This window comes from Panulirus ornatus, chromosome 47 (genome assembly GCF_036320965.1).
Source record: "Panulirus ornatus isolate Po-2019 chromosome 47, ASM3632096v1, whole genome shotgun sequence".
NCBI classification, from domain to species: Eukaryota; Metazoa; Arthropoda; class Malacostraca; order Decapoda; family Palinuridae; genus Panulirus; species Panulirus ornatus.
This window is the reverse complement of record NC_092270.1, coordinates 18,634,494-18,656,433: the sequence shown is the minus strand read 5'-3', so window position 1 is coordinate 18,656,433 and position 21,940 is coordinate 18,634,494. Positions and strand designations below refer to the sequence as shown.

The 21,940-nt window shown below is 39.8% G+C and overlaps 1 protein-coding gene across 2 annotated transcripts in view; it reads right to left on the bottom strand.

Moving 5' to 3' along the window:
- Tbce (Tubulin-binding cofactor E) overlaps positions 1–21,940 on the bottom strand; it is a 90,468-nt gene that overhangs the window by 65,084 nt on the left and 3,444 nt on the right. For both annotated transcript variants that reach the window (XM_071689875.1, XM_071689874.1), the window contains exons 3-6: positions 21,425–21,533; positions 16,753–16,832; positions 12,069–12,254; positions 2,098–2,245 (exon numbers count right to left, since the gene is read on the bottom strand). In XM_071689875.1, the coding sequence (XP_071545976.1) occupies positions 2,098–2,245; positions 12,069–12,254; positions 16,753–16,832; positions 21,425–21,533 (523 nt within the window). The remainder of the gene's footprint in view (positions 1–2,097; positions 2,246–12,068; positions 12,255–16,752; positions 16,833–21,424; positions 21,534–21,940) is intronic.

The following is a 21,940-nucleotide window of genomic DNA, read 5'->3' as shown; positions in this document are numbered from 1 at the left end:
CTACATGAATACTTCTAGCTGACATACCAATCTTCACCCTTAGACACTGACTGTTCCTTGCAAACATTCCCTAAAGTCCCCATGACTTAACCCCACTTCCATACCATGACTTCCTTCACACCCCATGGTTCTCTCTGCTGCCAAGTATACCATCAGGTACCTTAAGTATTCAACTTCCTTTAAGTTCTCCTCACTTAAACTCATGCTAAAAGTCTCCTGTCACACATCCTACTGCACCTCATTAACTTACTTCTGTTCAGTTTCAACTTTCTTCATTTACACTCTAACCTAAACTCTGTCATCAGTTTCAGGAGTTTCACTCTAAAAATGCTACCACAGCCATGTCATCTACAAATAGCAAATGATTTACCTCACATTACCTCCAGCATAATGAAGACCTACCTTTTACTCTAGGGCCCTGGCATTTATCTCTCTCACAATCCATTCAAAACATATAATACAGCCATAATGACATCATACATTGTTACTGAAGATTCACTTTCACTGGAAACTACTAAACCTTCCCACTTTCTATTCAGGGACAGGCCTTACTCTCCTAGTAATAACTCCTCACTGCACTTAATAACCAAACATCTACCCCACATTTCTATAGCATTTTCCATAAGGTATCTCTGTCAACCATATCATATGCTTTCTCAAGATCCATAAATGGTACATACAAGCCACTCTCTTTTTCTGAGTAATTTCTCATATAGTTTCTTTTGAGCAAACACATGGTCCATACACCCTCTACCTGTCTTAAATCCGCACTGCTCCTTCCTAGTCATCTGTGCATAACTTTACCCTCTCATCCATTATTCTACCATACACCATAATAGGTGTAACCAAAAGAACATCCTCACTATATTCATGATAACCCCTGTTGTTATCTCATGATGCTTTACCACATTTCATTTTGAACAAAGCATTTATTAATTTCTCTTCACAATTTCTTTTGCCATGACTCTCGATCAGCATCTCATCTTGTCCCAGAAAGATTATCTGCCTCCCTATCAAATAACATATTCAACAATCCTCATGAAAATCATCACTTCATATCCCTTTTAGACTACTGTTTTATTATTACTTCCTAACCACTCTCATTACTGTTGCCCCTCCACCCCTGTCCTTTCTTTTCACACTATTCACCTCCTTCAAAAACATTTTTTCATTATCCATGAAGCACATAGAAACTCTCTCCCATCTCAAATTTGCTTTCTTCTTTAGCTCTCACATCTTCCTCTTGACCTCTCACAGCTTTCTCCTATACTTTCAATCAACTAGCATATCTTCTATGCAGATACTCACAACTTCTGCAATGCACCACTCAGTAACCTTTTCCATACATCCACATCTAATCATCACCCACTCACTTAAGGACTGTTTCCCCAATTTCCTTTCACTCCTCTTCCACCCCCTGGTTTCATTTATTCTCACCTTATCCCATTCTTCTCTTGATCTCTCATGGTTTCTCTGCCCACAAGCCACTTTTCCAAGCTTACCTTCTTTAACCTCTTCTTTCACACCTGGCTTAGGCTGGGGTGTGTTTGTGTGTGCATACATGTATTGGAGACAAGACATGGACCATTCATACATGGTTAAGAGGTAAGACGACATGAGTGTAAAACTCTCTCCCCAAAAAACACAAACAAATAATAATCACATGTTATTGCCTCTTCCCTAAACTCACCACCAACTTTTACTCTTTCCTCCACCAATAAGTGAACCATTCCACCTGTTACTCCTCTCAGAATGTTCACAGTTAACACACTCTCCTGTACAATCCTTTCAGTAAACATAGTCATGATTCATTAACATTCACTGAGCCTCATTCCCACTCATACAAATACATAAGTACCTTCTAAACCAAATATTACTGATCACCAATCCCAGCTCAAACTCAAGAGGCTTTCCTCAGTTTCCAGTCTCTCCAAGCATCCCACTTCCTTTCAAGTATACCAGTATACCCTCACTTGCTACATCACCCAACCCTGTACTCAGGTCCTCTGGGACTCATATATGGGATATCTATTCTATGAAGGATAAAATTTCCTCGTGCTCTCCCTTAGAATTTATCAATGAGTTTTATCATCTTACCTGTAACTTCCTGAGTGTTGGGAACATACTGCAGCAAGTAAGTATATCCTGCCATGTATACTCCATGTTATTCAGAACCAGATGTGTAATGTGACACAAACTTCCTTGTAGCTCATCTGGATGCTCAGGAAGGATCAACATATTACCACTGAAATGAGATAATATTTCCTATGAACACATCCAATTCTTACAAAACTACAGAAGCAACAAAAATATACCTTTCAATGTATGATATCTGTTACTGTAAAATAATTCTTGCTTTTCTGAATCACTTACACAAAGATAGCCTTTATTTCCTGTTTTTCAATAAGCTAATTCAACCTCTTAAAAAGCAATCTTCGTAAGGTAAAACTTCTGTCATCCATAACCTGAGACAACAAAATGTTTTTAACAAATGTTTTTCAATTTTGGTTGGAACCCATCAATTTAAAAAACAAACAAATAAATGAAAATATAATAAAAAGACATGTAATAATATTTCAAATAGCACTAATACCATGCTGCAGTGATTAGTATACTCATCAACCAGTGTTTTGTGCTGCTAGTAGTTACCTACTGTCTCCTATGCAGTTTTCTGGTGTAGTACTGTGTGCTGGTCTTGCACATTTGTGTATTTTGTGTACCATGGGTTACTATTATGGATAATGGCCCCTTTCAAGTGTCATCAGCAATTGCCTGACATCCTTGAACCCATCTACATCATACAAAAAGCGTAAGAGGAACGTTCTAGGCCTTGAAAAGAAAATGGAGTTGCGCAAGAGGCTGGCTAAGGGCAAGTCCAAGGGAGCACTTATAAAGGACTTCAATATCAACATGCTAACTATTAATGACATCACCAAGCAGCAGAAGATTGAGGCATTTAGAAGTGTTTATTCACTTACATGCATGAATATTTCTTCTATGTAAAATATTTATAAATAGGTAAAACATTTTTAAATATTACCATTTCTACATTACTTACTATTTATCTATTTATCTATCATACTTAGTTACTGTCTCCCACACTAGCGAGGTTGTGCAAGGAAACAGACAAAAGAATGGACTAACCCACCCCCATACACATGTATATACATAAATGCCCACACACGCACATATACATACCCATACATTTCAACGTATACATACGGAAGGAATGGATGAAGGCAGGAAGTATGAATATGTACATGTGTATAGGTGTATATGTCTGTATGTATATGTATGTATACACTGAAATGTATAGGTATGTATATGTACGTATGTGGGCGTTTATGTATATACATGTGTATGGGGGTGGGTTGGGCCATTTTTTCATCTGTTTCCTTGCCCTACCTCACTAACGTGGGAGACAGCAACTAAGTGTAATACTAATAAGAATAATACATACATATACTGGATTACATGTTAATTGACAGGCGTGCGAAAGAGAGACTTTTGGATGTTAATGTGCTGAGAGGTGCAACTGGAGGGATGTCTGATCATTATCTTGTGAAGGCTAAGGTGAAGATTTGTATGGGTTTTCAGAAAAGAAGAGTGAATGTTGGGGTGAAGAGGGTGGTGAGAGTAAGTGAGCTTGAGAAGGAGACCTGTGTGAGGAAGTACCAGGAGAGACTGAGTACAGAATGGAAAAAGGTGAGAACAAGGAAGTAAGGGGAGTGGGGGAGGAATGGGATGTATTTAGGGAATCAGTGATGGATTGCGCAAAAGATGCTTGTGGCATGAGAAGAGTGGGAGGTGGGTTGATTAGAAAGGGTAGTGAGTGGTGGGATGAAGAAGTAAGAGTATTAGTGAAAGAGAAGAGAGAGGCATTTGGACAATTTTTGCAGGGAAAAATGCAATTGAGTGGGAGATGTATAAAAGAAAGAGACAGGAGGTCAAGAGAAAGGTACAAGAGGTGAAAAAAAGGGCAAATGAGAGTTGGGGTGAGAGAGTATCATTAAATTTTAGGGAGAATAAAAAGATGTTCTGGAAGGAGGTAAATAAAGTGCGTAAGACAAGGGAGCAAATGGGAACTTCGGTGAAGGGCGCAAGTGGGGTGATAACAAGTAGTGGTGATGTGAGAAGGAGATGGAGTGAGTATTTTGAAGGTTTGTTGAATGTGTTTGATGATAGAGTGGCAGATATAGGGTGTTTTGGTTGAGGTGGTGTGCAAAGTGAGAGGGTTAGGGAAAATGATTTGGTAAACAGAGAAGAGGTAGTGAAAGCTTTGCGGAAGATGAAAGCTGGCAAGGCAGCAGGTTTGGATGGTATTGCAGTGGAATTTATTAAAAAAGGGGGTGACTGTATTGTTGACTGGTTGGTAAGGTTATTTAATGTATGTATGACTCATGGTGAGGTGCCTGAGGATTGGCGGAATGCGTGCATAGTGCCATTGTACAAAGGCAAAGGGGATAAGAGTGAGTGCTCAAATTACAGAGGTATAAGTTTGTTGAGTATTCCTGGTAAATTATATGGGAGGGTATTGATTGAGAGGGTGAAGGCATGTACAGAGCATCAGATTGGGGAAGAGCAGTGTGGTTTCAGAAGTGGTAGAGGATGTGTGGATCAGGTGTTTGCTTTGAAGAATGTATGTGAGAAATACTTAGAAAAGCAAATGGATTTGTATGTAGCATTTATGGATCTGGAGAAGGCATATGATAGAGTTGATAGAGATGCTCTGTGAAAGGTATTAAGAATATATGGTGTGGGAGGAAAGTTGTTAGAAGCAGTGGAAAGTTTTTATCGAGGATGTAAGGCATGTGTACGTGTAGGAAGAGAGGAAAGTGATTGGTTCTCAGTGAATGTAGGTTTGCGGCAGGGGTGTGTGATGTCTCCATGGTTGTTTAATTTGTTTATGGATGGGGTTGTTAGGGAGGTAAATGCAAGAGTTTTGGAAAGAGGGGCAAGTATGAAGTCTGTTGGGGATGAGAGAGCTTGGGAAGTGAGTCAGTTGTTGTTCACTGATGATACAGCGCTGGTGGCTGATTCATGTGAGAAACTGCAGAAGCTGGTGACTGAGTTTGGAAAAGTGTGTGGAAGAAGAAAGTTAAGAGTAAATGTGAATAAGAGCAAGGTTATTAGGTACAGTAGGGTTGAGGGTCAAGTCAATTGGGAGGTGAGTTTGAATGGAGAAAAACTGGAGGAAGTGAAGTGTTTTAGATATCTGGGAGTGGATCTGGCAGCGGATGGAACCATGGAAGCGGAAGTGGATCATAGGGTGGGGGAGGGGGCGAAAATCCTGGGGGCCTTGAAGAATGTGTGGAAGTCGAGAACATTATCTCGGAAAGCAAAAATGGGTATGTTTGAAGGAATAGTGGTTCCAACAATGTTGTATGGTTGCGAGGCGTGGGCTATGGATAGAGTTGTGCGCAGGAGGATGGATGTGCTGGAAATGAGATGTTTGAGGACAATGTGTGGTGTGAGGTGGTTTGATCGAGTGAGTAACGTAAGGGTAAGAGAGATGTGTGGAAATAAAAAGAGCGTGGTTGAGAGAGCAGAAGAGGGTGTTTTGAAGTGGTTTGGGCACATGGAGAGGATGAGTGAGGAAAGATTGACCAAGAGGATATATGTGTCGGAGGTGAAGGGAACAAGGAGAAGAGGGAGACCAAATTGGAGGTGGAAAGATGGAGTGAAAAAGATTTTGTGTGATTGGGGCCTGAACATGCAGGAGGGTGAAAGGAGGGCAAGGAATAGAGTGAATTGGAGTGATGTGGTATACCGGGGTTGACGTGCTGTCAGTGGATTGAAGCAGGGCATGAGAAGCGTCTGGGGTAAACCATGGAAAGCTGTGTAGGTATGTATATTTGCGTGTGTGGACGTATGTATATACATGTGTATGGGGGGGGGGTTGGGCCATTTCTTTCGTCTGTTTCCTTGCGCTACCTCGCAAACGCGGGAGACAGCGACAAAGTATAATAAATAAAATAAAACATACATATACATACAGAGACATTTACATATATACACATGTACATATCCATACTTGCTGCCTTCATCCATTCCCAACGCCACCCCACCACACATGAAAATGGCACCCCCCTCCCCCAAGCACGCAAGAGGTAGTGCTAGGAAAAGACAACAAAGGCCACATTCGTTCACGCTCAGTCTCTAGCTGTCATGTCACTTTCTTCTTTCACAAACTTTACCAAACTCAGTCACCAGCTTCTGCAGTTACTCACCCGAATTAGCCACCAGCACTGTATCACCAGCGAACAACAACTAACTCACTTCCCAAGCCCTCTCATCCACAACAAACTGCATACTTGCCCCTCTCTCCAAAACTCTTACATTCACCTCCCTAACAACCCCATCCATAAACAAATTAAACAGCCATGGAGACATCATGCACCCCTGCCGCAAACCGACATTCACTGAGAACCAATCACTTTCCTCTCTTTCCACATCCAGGTCCCACAAATCTTTCCATGGTTTACCCCAGACGCTTCACATGCCCTGGTTCAATCCATTCACAGCACATCGACCCCAGTATACCATACCGTTACAATTCACTCTATTCCTTGCACGCCTATCACCCTCCTATATGTTCAGGCCCCGATCGCTCAAAATCTTTTTCACTCCATCCTTCCATCTGTAATTTGGTCTCCCACTTCTCCTTATTACCTTCACCTTTAACACATATATCCTCTTTGTCAACCTTTCCTCACTCATTGTCTCCATGTGACCAAACTATTTCAATAAACCCTCTTCAAGTCTCTCAAACATACTCTTTTTATTACCACGCATCTCTCTTACCATTTCATTACTTAACTGATCAAACCACCTCACACCACATATTGTCCTCAAAACACCTCATTTCCAACACATATACCCTCCTCCACACAACCTTAACTATAGCCCATGCCTCGTAACCATATAACATTGTTGGAACCACTATTCCTTCAATCATACCCATTCTTGCTCTCTGAGATAATGTTCTCGCCTTCCACACATTCTTCAATGCTCCTAGAACCTTCGCCCCCTCCCCACCTTGTGACTCAATTCCATGGTTCCATCTGCTGCCAAAACCACTCCCAGATATCTAAAACACTTCACTCCCTCTAGTTTTTCTCCATTCAAACTTACCTTCCAATCAACTTGTCCCTCAACCTTACTGAACCTAACAACCTTGCTCTTATTTACATTTACTCTCAACTTTCTTCTTTCACGCACTTTACCAAATTCAGTCACCAACTTCTGCAGTTTCTCACCCAAATTAGCCACCAGCACTGTATCATCAGCGAACAACAACTGACTCACTTCCCAAGCCCTCTCATCCACAACAGACTACATACTTGCCCCTCTCTCCAAAACTCTTGCATTCACCTCCCTAACAACCCCATCCATAAACAAATCAAACAGCCTAGGAGCCATCACGCACCCCTGCCACAAACCGACATTCACTGAAAACCAATCACTTTCCTCTCTTTCCACATCCAGGCCCCACAAAACTTTCCATAGTTTACCCCAGATGTTTCACATGCCCTGGTTCAATCCTTCACAGCACATCGACCCCAGTATACCATATCATTACAATTCACTCTATTCCTTGCATGCCTTTCACCCTCCTGTATGTTCAGGCCTCGATTGCTCAAAATCTTTTTCACTCCAACCTTCCACCTCCAATTTGGTCTCCCACTTCTCGCTGCCTTCACCTATGACACATATATCCTCTTTGTCAATCTTTCCTCACTCATTCTCTCCATGTGACCAAACCATTTCAATACATGCTCTTCAGCTCTCTCAAACATACTCTTTTTATTACCACACATCTCTCTTACCCTTTCATTACTTAACTGATCAAACCATCTCACATCAAATATTGTTCTCAAACATTTCATTTCCAACACATCCACCCTCCTCCGCACAACCCTATCTATAGCCCATGCCTCACAACCATATAACATTGTTGGAATCTCTATTCCCTCTAAGATACCAATTTTTGCTCTCCAAGACAATGCTGTCGCCTTCCACCATTCTTCAACGCTCCCAGAACCTCACCCCCTTCCCTACCCTGTGACTCACTTCCGCTTCCATGGTTCCATCCGCTGCTAAATCCACTCCCACATATCTAAAACACTTTACTTCCTCCAGTTCTCCATTCAAATTTGCCTTCCAAGTAACTTGTCCCTCAACCCTACTGAACCTCATAACTTTGTTCGTATTCACATTTACTCTCAACTTTCTTCTTTCACACACTTTACCAAACTCAGTCATGAGCTTCTGCAGTTTCTCACCGGAATCAGCCACCAGCACTGTACCATCAGCGAACAACAACTGACTCACTTCCCAAGCACTTTCATCCACAAATGACTGCATACTTGCCCCTCTCTCCAAAACTCTTGCATTCACCTCCCATCCATAAACAAATTAAACAACCATGGAGACATCACACAACCCTGACACAAACTGACATTCACTGGGAACCAATCACTTTCCTCTCTACCTACTCGTACACGTCTTACATCCTCGATAAAAACTTTTCACTGCTTCCAGTAACTTACCTCCCACACCATATACTCTTAATACCTTCCACAGAGCATCTCTATCAACCCTATCATATGCCTTCTCCAGATCCATAAATGCTCCATACAAATCCATTTGTTTTTCTAAGTATCTATCACATACATTTTTCAAAGCAAACACCTGATCCACACATCCTCTACCACTTCTGAAACCACACTGCTCTTCCCCAATCTGATGCTCTGTATATGCCTTGACCCTCTCAATCAATGCCCTCCCATATAATTTCCCAGGAACACCCAATAAACTTATACCTCTGTAATTTGAACACTCACCTTTATCCCCTTTGCCTTTGTACAATGGCACTATGCACGCATTTTGCCAATCCTCAGGTACTTCACCATCAACCATACATATATTAAATATCCTTACTAACCAATCAACAACAAAGTCACACCATTTTTAATAAATTCCACTGCAATACCATCCAAACCCACCACCTTGCCAGCTTTCATCTTCCACAAATCTTTCACTACCTCGCACTTCGCACACCCCCTCGACCAAAGCACCTTATATCTGCCTCTCTATCATCAAACACATTGACAAACCTTCAAAATACTCACTCCAACTCCTCACTTCACCACTATTTGTTATTACCTGACCATGAGCCCCCTTCACCGATGTTCCCATTTGTTCTGTTTTACACACTTTATTTACCTCTTTCAAAAACAACTTTTTTTACTATATATCATTATACTTTGTTGCTGTCTCCCGCTTTAGTGAGGTAGCATAAGGAAACAGATGAAAGAATGGCCCAACCCACCCACATACACATGTATATACATACACGCCCACACATGCACATATACATACCAATACATTTCAACGTATACATACCAATACATTTCAACGTATACATACATATACATACACACATATACATATATACACATGTACATATTCATATTTGCTGCCTTCATCCATTCCCATCACCATCCTGCCACACATGAAATGGCATCCCCCTCCCCCTGCGCACGTGCCAGGTGGCACTAAGAAAAGACAACAAAGGCCACATTCGTTCACACTCAGTCTCTAGCTGTCATGTGTAATGCACCAAAACCACAGCTCCTTTTCCACATCCAGGCCCCACAAAACTTTCCATGGTTTACCCCAGATGCTTCACATGCCCTGGTTCAATCCACTGACAGCATGTCGACCCCAGTAGAGCACGTCGACATCTTTTTATTCTCCCTAAAATTTAATGATAGTCTCTCACCCCAACTCTCATTTGCCCTCTTTTTCACCTCTTGCACCTTTCTCTTGACCTCCTGCCGCTTTCTTTTATACATCTCTGAGTCATTTGCACTATTTCCCTGCAAAAATCATCTAAACACTTCTCTCTTCTCATTTACTAACATATACAAATATACATATGTACAGATTCATACTTGCTCACCTTCATCCATTTCTGGTGTCACTCCACCCCACAGGAAACAGCACTGCCACTCGCTACATCAGCAAGGTAGTGCCAGGAAACAGACAAAAAAAAAGGCAACATCCACTCATACTCATTCTCTAGCTGTCTTGAGTAATGCAGCAAAACCACATCTCCCTATCCACATCCCAGCCCACAGACCTTGCCAGGGTTTACAAGGACATTTCACATGCCCTGGTTCAGTCCACTAACAATACCTTGACCCCAGTATACCACATCATTCCAATTCACTCTATTCTGTGCACATCTTTCAGCCTCCTGTATGTTCAGGCCCTGATCGCTCAAAATCTTTTTCTCTCCATCCTTCCACCTCCAATTTGGTCTCCCGCTTCTCCTTGTTCCCTCCACCTCTGACACATATATCTTCTCTGTCAACCTTTCCTTACTCATTCTCTCCAAATGTCCAAACCATTTCAACACACTCTTTTCTACTCTCCCAGCCACACTATTTTTATTACCACACATCCCCCTTACCCTTTCATTACTCACTCGATCAAAGCACCTCACACCAACTACATATTGTCCCGAAACATTTCCAACACATCCACACCCTTTTTATCAACCACACCTCTCTCTTACCATCTCATTACTTACTTGATCGAACCATATTTCATTTCCAATGAATCCACTGTCCTCCTCACGGACATATATAGCCCAAGCTTTGCATCCATATAGTTGTTGAAACTATCACATCTTCAAACATACCCATTTTTCCCTCCCACAAAACAATCTCTCTCACCACACATTCTTCAGCACTTCCAACACCTTTGCCCCCAACCCAACCCCATGACTGACTTCTGCTTCCATGGTTCCATGTGCTGCCATGTCCAATACCATATACCTAAAAACACTTCCTTCCTCCGAGTTTTCTTCATTCACACTCACTACCCAACTAACCTGTCCCTCAACACTGCTAAACCTATCAACCTTGCTTTTATTCTCATTTATCCTCAATTTTCTCCTTGCACACACTCTTCCAAACTCCGTCACCAACTTTTGCAGTTTGTCACTTGAATCTGCCATCAGCACTGTATCATCAGCAAACAACAACAGACTCGCTTCCAAGACCCTCTCATCCCCCACCAATGGCATACATTGACTCATGACTCATACATTTACCTCCCTCAAACCCTCATTCATAAACAAGATGAACAACCATGGTGACATTACACACCCATGCTGCAACTCAACCTTCATTTGGAACTACTTCCAACACATACACATACCTTACAACCTTGTTAAAAACTTCTCACCGCTTCTAGCAGCTTTCCTCCTACACCATATATTCTTGAGACCCTCTACAAGGCATTTATATAACCTCTGCCATATGCTTTCTCCAGATCCATAAATGCCACATACAAATCTATCTATCTACTAGCCCTTCTCATACACATTTTTTACAGCAAACACTTGATCCATACATCCTCTACCACTTCTAAAACCACACTGCTTCTCCCCAATCTGATGCTCTATACATGCCTTCACCCTCTCAGTCATTACTCTCCAATTCAACTTATCAGGTACACTAAACAAACTTACACCTCTATAGTTTAAACACTCACCTTTATGCAATGGCACTATATATATGCAATCCAACATATGTAAATATTAATGCTTTAACTAAATGCAGACTCCGGAGTTTTAAGCATTAAATTTTCTCTATTCAACGCAGTGCTCCCTTATTTGGGCTATGAACTTGTACCACAAACATAAGGATACGCAATGTAGAAGATATTGCCAGCAGACTACCAACCAGAAAGCAGAGTGATAAAAACAGGTGCACTTTAATGGGATGAGTTAAAACAGATGCAGAAAAACAGTTGTAGAAAAGAGATACGGTTATGGATTTTGGGGGAAAAAATAAGAAAGCACAGATATCAATGGTAACTACAAATGACTGAAGGACACTGAACGGAAATACATGAAATGGTATAATGGATAACATGTATGAAGTGAATTGCACTTTACCTCTCTTTCCTTCAATTTCATACGAAATAGTATCATTATCAAAGGCATCTCAAACCAATAGTATCACCACAAATGAAACCTTACAAATACTTACCTTATGTTTAAGAATCGAAGACAGGGTAGTTGACATGTAATCTGTGCAACACTATCCCATGATGACAGAAGTGAATTGGAAATATCAAGATCCTGAAGTCTGGGTAAAAGTGCGGCCAAGTCACTCTGGTCTGTTCCCCAAACCATCCAACCACATAGTACTACAGTCTCCAATTCTTCTAACCTGCTACAAATAAATATCATGAATCAGTAAAACAAAACATCAAACAAATGATACACACAAATCAGTAATCAATATTCCACAAAGAACAAGCAGAGAAGGTACAAAGGAGGACAACAGAGATGGCACCAAAATTAAGAGACCAACGTTACAAGGAAAGACTGGAGTTTTTAAATCTGCCCACCTTGGAAGAGATAATGGCAATGGGTGACCTGGTTACAACACTTAAGTTCAAAAACAGATCAATGGCATACAGAGTGAGCAGTTCTTTGAGAGATGTAGGGATAGAACAAACAGAGGACATGACATTAGTCAAGAAACTTGCTCAAAAAGATGTAAAGAAGTACTTTTACAGTATAAGAGTGGTATATGAATGGAATATGATGACTGACGACATGGTTAATGTAGTCAGTGAGCATAAATCTTAAAAGTTGTACAGTTGATGAAAATGTTCAAGAGATGGGGCCCCCACAAGTGTAAAATTACATCTTTGTACAGTACATTTTGGTAAAAAATATTGTTAATAACACACAAACACACACACACACACACACACACACACACACACACACACACACACATACACACACACACACACACACACATACACACACACACACACACACACACACACACACACACACACACACACACACACACACAAATGGTACCAAAATTATAAGAAAAGAGTAACTGGGAAAGGCTAAAGGCCTTAAACCTGCCCAACTTAAAGAGAGAAGAGTGCAGGATAACATGATCATGACCTTTATAAGTTTAAATCAGATCAATGATGCAGGCAGTAAACAGTTCTTCAGGAAATGTATGGACAGAACAACCAAACATATAACATGAAATTAAGCAAGAAACTTGTTAAAATCAATGTGAGAAAGTACTCTTATAGTATAAGAGTGGAAGACGGCTGGTGAATGGAATAAAATGACTGAAAATGAGGTTAATACAGAGATCATAAAGATATGTTCATGAGATGGGGCCCCATGAGAATAATCTCCCTCCCCATATAGTACATATAGGTAATGACAATTAAATTATCAAACACACACTAGCTGAGTGGATTATTTGTATCTGGACTAAAAAAGAGCATTTGATATTTGACCTAAGCAAATGTATTGTAATGAGAATGGAACAGAGTAAAAAAAGCCTCACCATGAATATTATCTCGCAGCAAATAAGCTTCAGGATTGTGTGTGTAGAAGGCTTGGGATTCAACAATAACCCTAACCTGTCATTACAGCCCAAAATTAGGAAAACAGTAAAGGAGACATACCATCTGTTGGCAAATACTATAGTATTTTTCTATAATAGTTTTCACTTATTTGGAAAAAAATATCTAGTAAACAGTTCAAATCCTATGCATGGCCAAAATTAGAATAGTGCTCAATTTTGGTCACCACACCCAAAGAAACACAAAGAGCTAATAAAGAAGGTCCAGAGTTGGGCAACAAAGATGGTACGAGAATCACACAAGTTGAGAGAAGGGAAAAGCTACAAGCCTTCACCCTTAACCAATAGCCAAGGCATGAAATGATGTTTATTATATGTGGAAAAAAAGATCCCTTATAGAAAACATCATATGTCACTGACAAGAATCCTCCAAATGTAGTAATACTTTCTCTGTACTAATATGTGTGTGTGTGTGTGTGTGTGTGTGTGTGTGTGTGTGTGGTGAGGCTGCTGAGTTGACAAGGTCAGGTCCCCAGCTGGTGATAAGACTGCTTCTTATAAAAGTGCATGTGTTTGTGTGTGTGTGTTTTTCCTGACTTGACAAGGATGGGCTCCAGTTAGTGACAAGGCTGCTCCCTATTTAAGTACGGGGTGATTATGGATACTTTTAAGGTGTGATTTCATTCTGCATACACCTAAAAATATCACACACTTTGCATTTTCCCATCCATGATTTTACACATCCACATCATTTAAATACTTTATTTACAGTTATCATACTTATCTTTATATTCTACTCTCAATATATAAGCACTTATATATCATTTACACATGTAAAACATATTCACATGAATGAATGAAAAAATTAAATTTTCATGAAATATATAAACATTGACAAGAACAACAATTATTTCCTTCATCATAAAATAACTAAAAGGGTCCTGACATAAACCTGGCTAGCAGCCCTGATGACACAATTACGCTCTCATTCTGGATAAATGGGTGACTGTGATGCACAATAGTTTTTCCAGCAGTGTTGCTTGGTTCCTAGTTACATCAATGGATATCAGATGGAAAATATATCATTTGCGAATTCAAATAAGGGTGAGAATCATCAATCCTCATACGCATACAATTCAAAACAATGAATGGCTTCCAAAAGGCACATCACAGCTTGTCAAGCAGTCCTACTTGAGAGCATGTCACAGTTTAAGGGTCAAACTTGCCTACTCTAGAAGAGTTTTTCAAAAAAAGAATAATGATGTAGACAGAGAACAATTTTTCAAAAGATGCACAGAGAACAACCATAGGATATAATTTGGAATCAAGCAAGAGACATTCAAAAAGATGTAGAAAAGTACTTTAAAAGTACAACAGAGGTGAATGAATGAAATAAACTTAAAGAAGATGAGGTTAAAGTGGACAGCATACAAAAGTTTAAGAGGCTGTACAATAGTGAAGACTATTCAAGTGATAGCACCTCATAAGTGTAAAAGTCCCTCCCCATACAGTATAAATAGGCAATCGCAAATGCAATGGATACCATAAATGTGGACAGTATATAAAAATATAAAAGTTGTACATCAATATAGGATGTTCAAGAGATGGGAACCTAGACGAATGTCAATCTCGCTCCTTATACAAAACAAATATGTAATTACACACACAATGCAAGCGAATGTAATGAGAATGGGTCATGGTGAAAGAAATCCTCAATTATGAATATCACCAAGCAGGAAATACACTGCAGGAATCTGTGAGTGGAAGAGCCTTGGGTGTACACATTGTCCCTAACCTGCCACTAAAATCACATCTTAGGAGAACTGTTTAGGAGATAAATTGTCTGCCACTACATACTAGAAATGCAGTTAGATACAAGGATGAGAAAATATTCAAAAAGCTTTTCACATCCTTAAAACGTCCAAAGAAATAATAAAGACAGTCCAGAGGAGAACAACAAAGATGGTACCAGAACTAAAAGACATGAGTTAATAGTAAAGGCTAGAGCCTTGAATGGGAGAGAGAAGAGTGAGGGGAGTGTCCTGATCACAACCTCAAAATTTTTCATCAGACCAATGACACAGGCACAGAGCAGTTCTTCGACAGATGTTGCAATAGAACAACTGAAGGACATTACATGAAATTATGCAGGGAACATGCTTGAAAAAAAAAAAAACTGAAAAAGTACTTTTATAGTATGATAGGAATAGATTTCTTTCCTCATAACTTTGCTGTTTCTTGCATAAGCAATGTAGTCATATGTAATGCAAGAACAGTTAGAGAATTAATGTGAGCTAATGCACCCTTTCTAAAGAGTGGTGGATAAATGGAATAAAGAAAATAAAGATATGGTCATTGACAACATACAGAGAGTCAAAAAGCTGGATCACAGTAAAGAATGACCAAGAGATGGGCTCCACATGCATAAAACTACCTCCCCATAAGCAATTACTGGAAAAAAGAGAAAGCTGTGTATACTGTTGGCACCTGGACTTCAACAAAGTATCGGAACCTATATCTCATGAGAGGATGATTTAAAATCTGGATCACCGGGCAGGAAAAAGAAGAGATTGACACAATGGACAGAAGATTATCTTCTTGGAAAATGATGCATGTTAGGAGAGCCTTTTCGAAATGGGTGGAGGTCACCAACTGGGTGCCACATGATTCTATTCTGAGACAATTACTTTTCTTAATCTATGTGAAAGAATTGCCTGAATGTATGGACTTATACTTGAATATGTTTGCAGATCAAGTAAAGGTCAAGAAGGAAATGAAAAGTGATGGGGAGTGCATTGACTTACAAGAGGACATAGGCAGACTCTACAGATGGTTAAAGACATGGTTCATGAAATTCCATCCAAGTAAATGTAAGTAAGAAGGATGGCACTGAGTAATAAAAAAAAAAAAGCCTTAATATGAATATCCTCTAGCAGGATATAAGCAGTACAAATCTCTGGATGAGAGGGACTTGGAAGTTGACATCATCCCTAATCCATTACTAGAGGCACACATAAGGAGAATAGTAGAGGACATAAACCATCTACTGGCAAATATTAGAATAGCACTCAAATATATCGAAAAGGAAATAATCAGCAAGTTGTACAAATCCTACATAAGGCCAAAATTAGAATATGCTTGCCTGGTCTTGTCACCACACCTAAAGCATTACCTTTAATTTAATATGAATTTCAAAAATGGCTAAATGAACACAAACAAACAGCATGTTAATTACAGGTGGGCATAAAGAGTGCATCTTAAGGTGCACTTATCAAAATGGCTTTAATGACTCTACCAACTTGTCTTAGGACAAAGAACTTACCTTTGTTTCTGTCCAACCTTATCCATCCCCACGACTTCTACAAATCTTGCCTTGATTGTTCTCTGCAGCTGCTCGGTTACCTAAAAGAACATTATATATTTTCATGCTTCCATGCTACAATAACTCTACTCCCATTCTATACATCTATTTTCAAACTGCATTCTTTTCACTTTCATCTTATGTATCACCATTAAAATTCTCATGTTAAAGGGGAAATGGAAGATAACAACAGTAAAAACATGAGACAAAATAGCAGTCACCAACATACTTTTCAATCATATAGCACTCTTAAAAAATAACTTCTGACATCTATCTATCTATATCTCTGATGCCTGTTCCAGAAACTCCCATCAAGGGGTGACCACAGAAAAAGAGCCTCCACTTATCCCTGTCCTGACATGCCTCCCTCACATACACCATTCCATGCATTCTTCCTCTGTTTTTCTCCCTCCAGTATTCCTCCACCTTATTTGCCCATGTCACAGGTGGTTTTCCACTTGCACCAGCCCCTTTAATCGTACTATCATACACTCTCCTTGTAAACTCCCAGTCTTGCATTCCTTCCACATGCCTAAACCACCTCAAAGTATTATGTTTCACCTATTCTACCACTCAACAATTCATTCCCTTTGTATTCCTTGCCATACCACATATCTCATATACCCTTTCATTTCTTCATTCCATCTAGTCATACCACATGCTCTTCTCAAACAGCTCATTAACAAAGTCTGCATTCCTGACCTCTGTGCCTCATTCCACGTTCATATTTTGACTGCATAGGTCAGGAGTGGGAGGACTATGCTGTCCCTTAATCCTCTCCTCACTTCCAAACTTACGCCTCTATCCTTCATCATTCTATTAAGGGACCCAATGACTCTTCTACTCTGTACTGCTGTCTCCCTTATCTCTCCTTCCATATCACCACACTTACCCAAGACAGCCTCAAGATACTTAAATTCTCTAACCTCTTCAATTCTTCTTCCCCTCATATCCAAAGCACAATTCATTACACTTTCTTCTTGGACTCTATAAGGTTTTACAAAAAATCTATACTTTCATTCTGTTTCCTCTCAAACACCATTACTTTACTTTTACTTGCATTTACCTTCAATCTCCTCTGCTTACACACATCATAAAACACTCTTACAGCCTTCTGAAACGCCTCTTGTCTCTCTGAAAACAACACAGTATCATCCACAAACTGGCTTGCTACTAGCCACCATATCTCACCACCACACTCCAAGTCTGCACCCCTTTTCCCAAGTTCTGCTTTCATCTGTCTTATCACTCCATCCACATATATATCAATAAGCCATGGAGACATCACACAGCCCTGCCTCAGCTCTCCATCCACTCTTACATATGCATTTGCTCCTCTAAAGAAGGCTTTTACACCAATCAACAGTTCTCACCCATACCATATATCCCACAAAGCATTCCACGTGACTCTGTCATACACTTTCTCCAGATCCATAAAAGCTGCATACAACTTCTTACCTTTTGCTAAATACTTTTCCACGGTTATCTTTACTATAATATGTGATGCACACATCCCCTACCTTTCCTGATACCCCCGTGCTCTTCACTTATTCTGCATTCAGTCACTTCCGTCACTCTGTCAATTAATATTCTTGCATACACTTTTCCTGGTATATTCAACAGATTTATTTCCATATAATTATAATTTGCTACATACATCCTTTGGATCCTTTCCTTTGATTTAAGGAACAATAATAGCTTTCATCCAATCCTCAGGGACAACCTTCTCTTTCCATACTAAATTACGTATAAGATGCATGCACTCTACCACACTTTCTCCTCCATACTTCAACACTTCAGCCATAATCCCATCCATCCCAGGTGCCTTTCCTATCTTCAGCCTCATTATTGCCTTTCTTACCTCCCTCTTTACAATAGACCTCTGCACTTGTATCCTCTTCCTTTCCTCCTCCATACCCATGTATGTAACAACTGTTGCCTCCCCCTCTCCCACATTCATCAGTTCTTCAAAATACTCTTTCTATCTACCTTTCACTTCCTCCTTTTGATTCAGCGATTCCCCTCAATCACTCATTCCTCTTAACCCTTGGCATAACTGTTAGACTCCAGTGCCACTTCATAGTCCTTTGTGCCACACTTTTGAGAGGCCATTGGTAGAGGGCAACTCCAGCAGTGTTTCCAGAGGCAGCAAGGCTCAAAAATCATCAAAACTAAAAGTAACAGTACACCTCTGACATATTGGATAACATGTATCATCTATATTTATGCATCAGACAGCTATGCAGACGTGTAAATATACAGGTTCAGTACCGCATAGTGTAAGGAATACATACACAAAAAGTGGGATAATAAGGATGGTACATGTGTACATGGACATAAAGAATAACTTTTCAGCGACAAAGTAAAACACCAACAGCTGAATTCCTAATTGTCAAAGTTAAGACAGAAGTCCATTTGCATCAGACAGCTATGAAGACATGCAAATATACAGGTTCAGTACAGCATAGTGTAAGGAATACATACACAAAAAGTGGGATAATAAGGATGGTACATGTGTACATGGACACATAGAATAACTCTTCTGCGACAAAATAAAACACCAACAGCTGAATTCCTCATTGTCATAGCTAAGACAGAAGTGCATTTGCTTTATCTATCGGCCAGAGTGGCAATGTAAGCATAGAGAAATACATGAAGCATTGTTGGTTTTGGGAAAAAAGCAGACACATATCATTTACATGCTTTCATACTGTACAATGCAACCACAGTGGTTAGAGGAACAGGTAGGGAAATCCCTCCTGAAAAGAGATCTTTCACTATAAGTTTCTTTGCATGAGAAAAAAGAGTTCCAAGAATTGTTTATAACTACCAATTCCTACCTGAGTCTACTGTCAATGAGAGGGAGGGTTCAGGCAGTAAAAGTAATGGCCACCCCTAAAGCCTATCCCTCTCTAATAGACCTACCTCTTTTTCCATTTACTTTACCAACATTCTTGATCTTTCAAATAAGCTCTCTTCTGCTCAACATCATCAGTCTAGTGCCTCTCCTAACATCTTACTTCTCTCCAAAACCTAACTGTCTAATGATATTCTCACTAATCCCTTCCTCATATCCTACCACAATCTTCACTTCTGCTAAATGATAAATCATACTGAGGTCCTTTTTCACTGTGACACATCCTAATTACTTTATATCTACTGGACTGAACAACATCAACCCTGTATCAGACCAATTTTGGAGTCTGTCAAGATTTCCTTGTCAGACGATGCAATCCTCTGCTCTTTTCACTTCCCTTTTGACCTTCACATCATCTACAAACATATTCAGGTATAAGTCCATACCTTCAGTTAAGTCATTTATATAGATCAAAAAGAGTAATGATCCTACAAAAGAAACCTGTGCCCTCTGCTGGTCACCTCAATCTATCTTGAGAAGGCTCCTCTGACACGTTCTTTGTTCCCTTCCACTTAAATGATCTATCCATCAAAGGTGTTTCCTCTTTATTCAAGCCTTGTAATTCAATTTCTTAATTAGCCTTCCACTGTCAAATAATTCAGGCAATCCAGAAACGAACAAGCTACCTAATCTTCTGACTAAGACAAAGCTCACTCTCTTGTAGAAATCTAAGAGGTTTGTTACACATGACCTTTCCTAAAATCCATGTTGTCTCTAATTCACAATTTTTTCCTCAGTAGGAAGTCATCCATTTGCTATCTGATTAGCTCTCCCAAAACCTTACACACCACACTTATCAGTGAGACTGGTCTGCAGTTAAGTGTCAGTTCCAGGTCTTCTTTCTTAAATAAAGCTTTGACTTTTGCCCTTTAGCATTTTGCCTCTCTCCAGTGACATCTTGAACAGTATTTCAGCAGGTATGTCTAATGTATCTACATACATCCTCAGCACACATGATGAAATTTCATCATCACAATGAGCATTGTATGGGTCAAGACCTTTTTGTATTCTGTCAATGTCTTTTCAAGATAACTCAATACTTTCTAAAACCTCCTCTCCCCTACAACTCACGGGTGATGAGGCATAATACGTTGTTTTACACTGAGCAAACACTTTTGAACTTGCTTTCTGGTTCTGCATATATCCTTACATCACCTTCTACAGTTTTTACATCTGAATCCCTTGGCTTGAAAACCTGCCCTTTAGCTGACAATTCACTCCACATGAATTTATGAAGAAGATCTGAATAATTTCCTGCCTTGTCTAAAATATTATCTTCGATGTTTCTTTGTTCCTCCTTTCTTATCCTGCTCTACTTTTTCCTTGCTCTCTTATACCTAGCAACAGCTGGTTAACCAGAATGTTCCTTATATTTTTGTCACTGCATATCTCAAAGCTCCATTGCATTTTTAACTGTTCTTCTAAAACTTTTCTTCCCTCTCTGTAACCATTCCCTCTATATTTGAGGTTAGAGGTACCCATATTCTTATTCCATCATTGCAACTTACACAGAACCTCTCACCACAATGCCCTGGTTCTTGGCTATTGAACTCCATTTCCCAATCTGTTACCACAAAAATTGAGGTCTGTGTAATTTCCCCAACTATATGTCCTCTTTGGGTCTTTCCCTTACTTCCACTCCTTTAACTTGTATGTGTGTGTACATGTACCTTCTGCCTACATATGCTAGTTTACTGAAACACAAATAATACTTACCTGTGATTCAATGGTCGGGTCATCTTGATACCTCCCACGAACTGCCGCCTCAAGTGTCATTCCAGTATTGACTTTAGTTGGTCGGACAAAAGACCCAGATGTGGGAAACCTAAAAAAGACAAAATTGAACAGAGTCAACGACAGCTAAATGAAAATGAGTTTGAATAAGACAGGCCTCTTACATTGCTGATATTCATTTGTCTGTCACAAGCTGAATTAACCCTTTCACTGCAGCAGCCCTAGTATCCATGCATGATATTCTCAAATATTCTACAAAATATTGCCACATGTTTGTTCTAATGATTATCTAGAACACAGTTTCTACATAAAATGATATACAATTTAACTAGGAGACACTGTTTGTCTTTAAAGCAGACAAATACTTAAGTGTACAGAAATTTTAGTTTTTTGAAAAATCTGAGAGCCCCACTGGAGCTGCCCTGTGCCTATCAAGGGCAAGGCACTATAGGCTAGGAAGCAGCACTGGAATCCACCAGTTACACCAAGGAGTAAAAG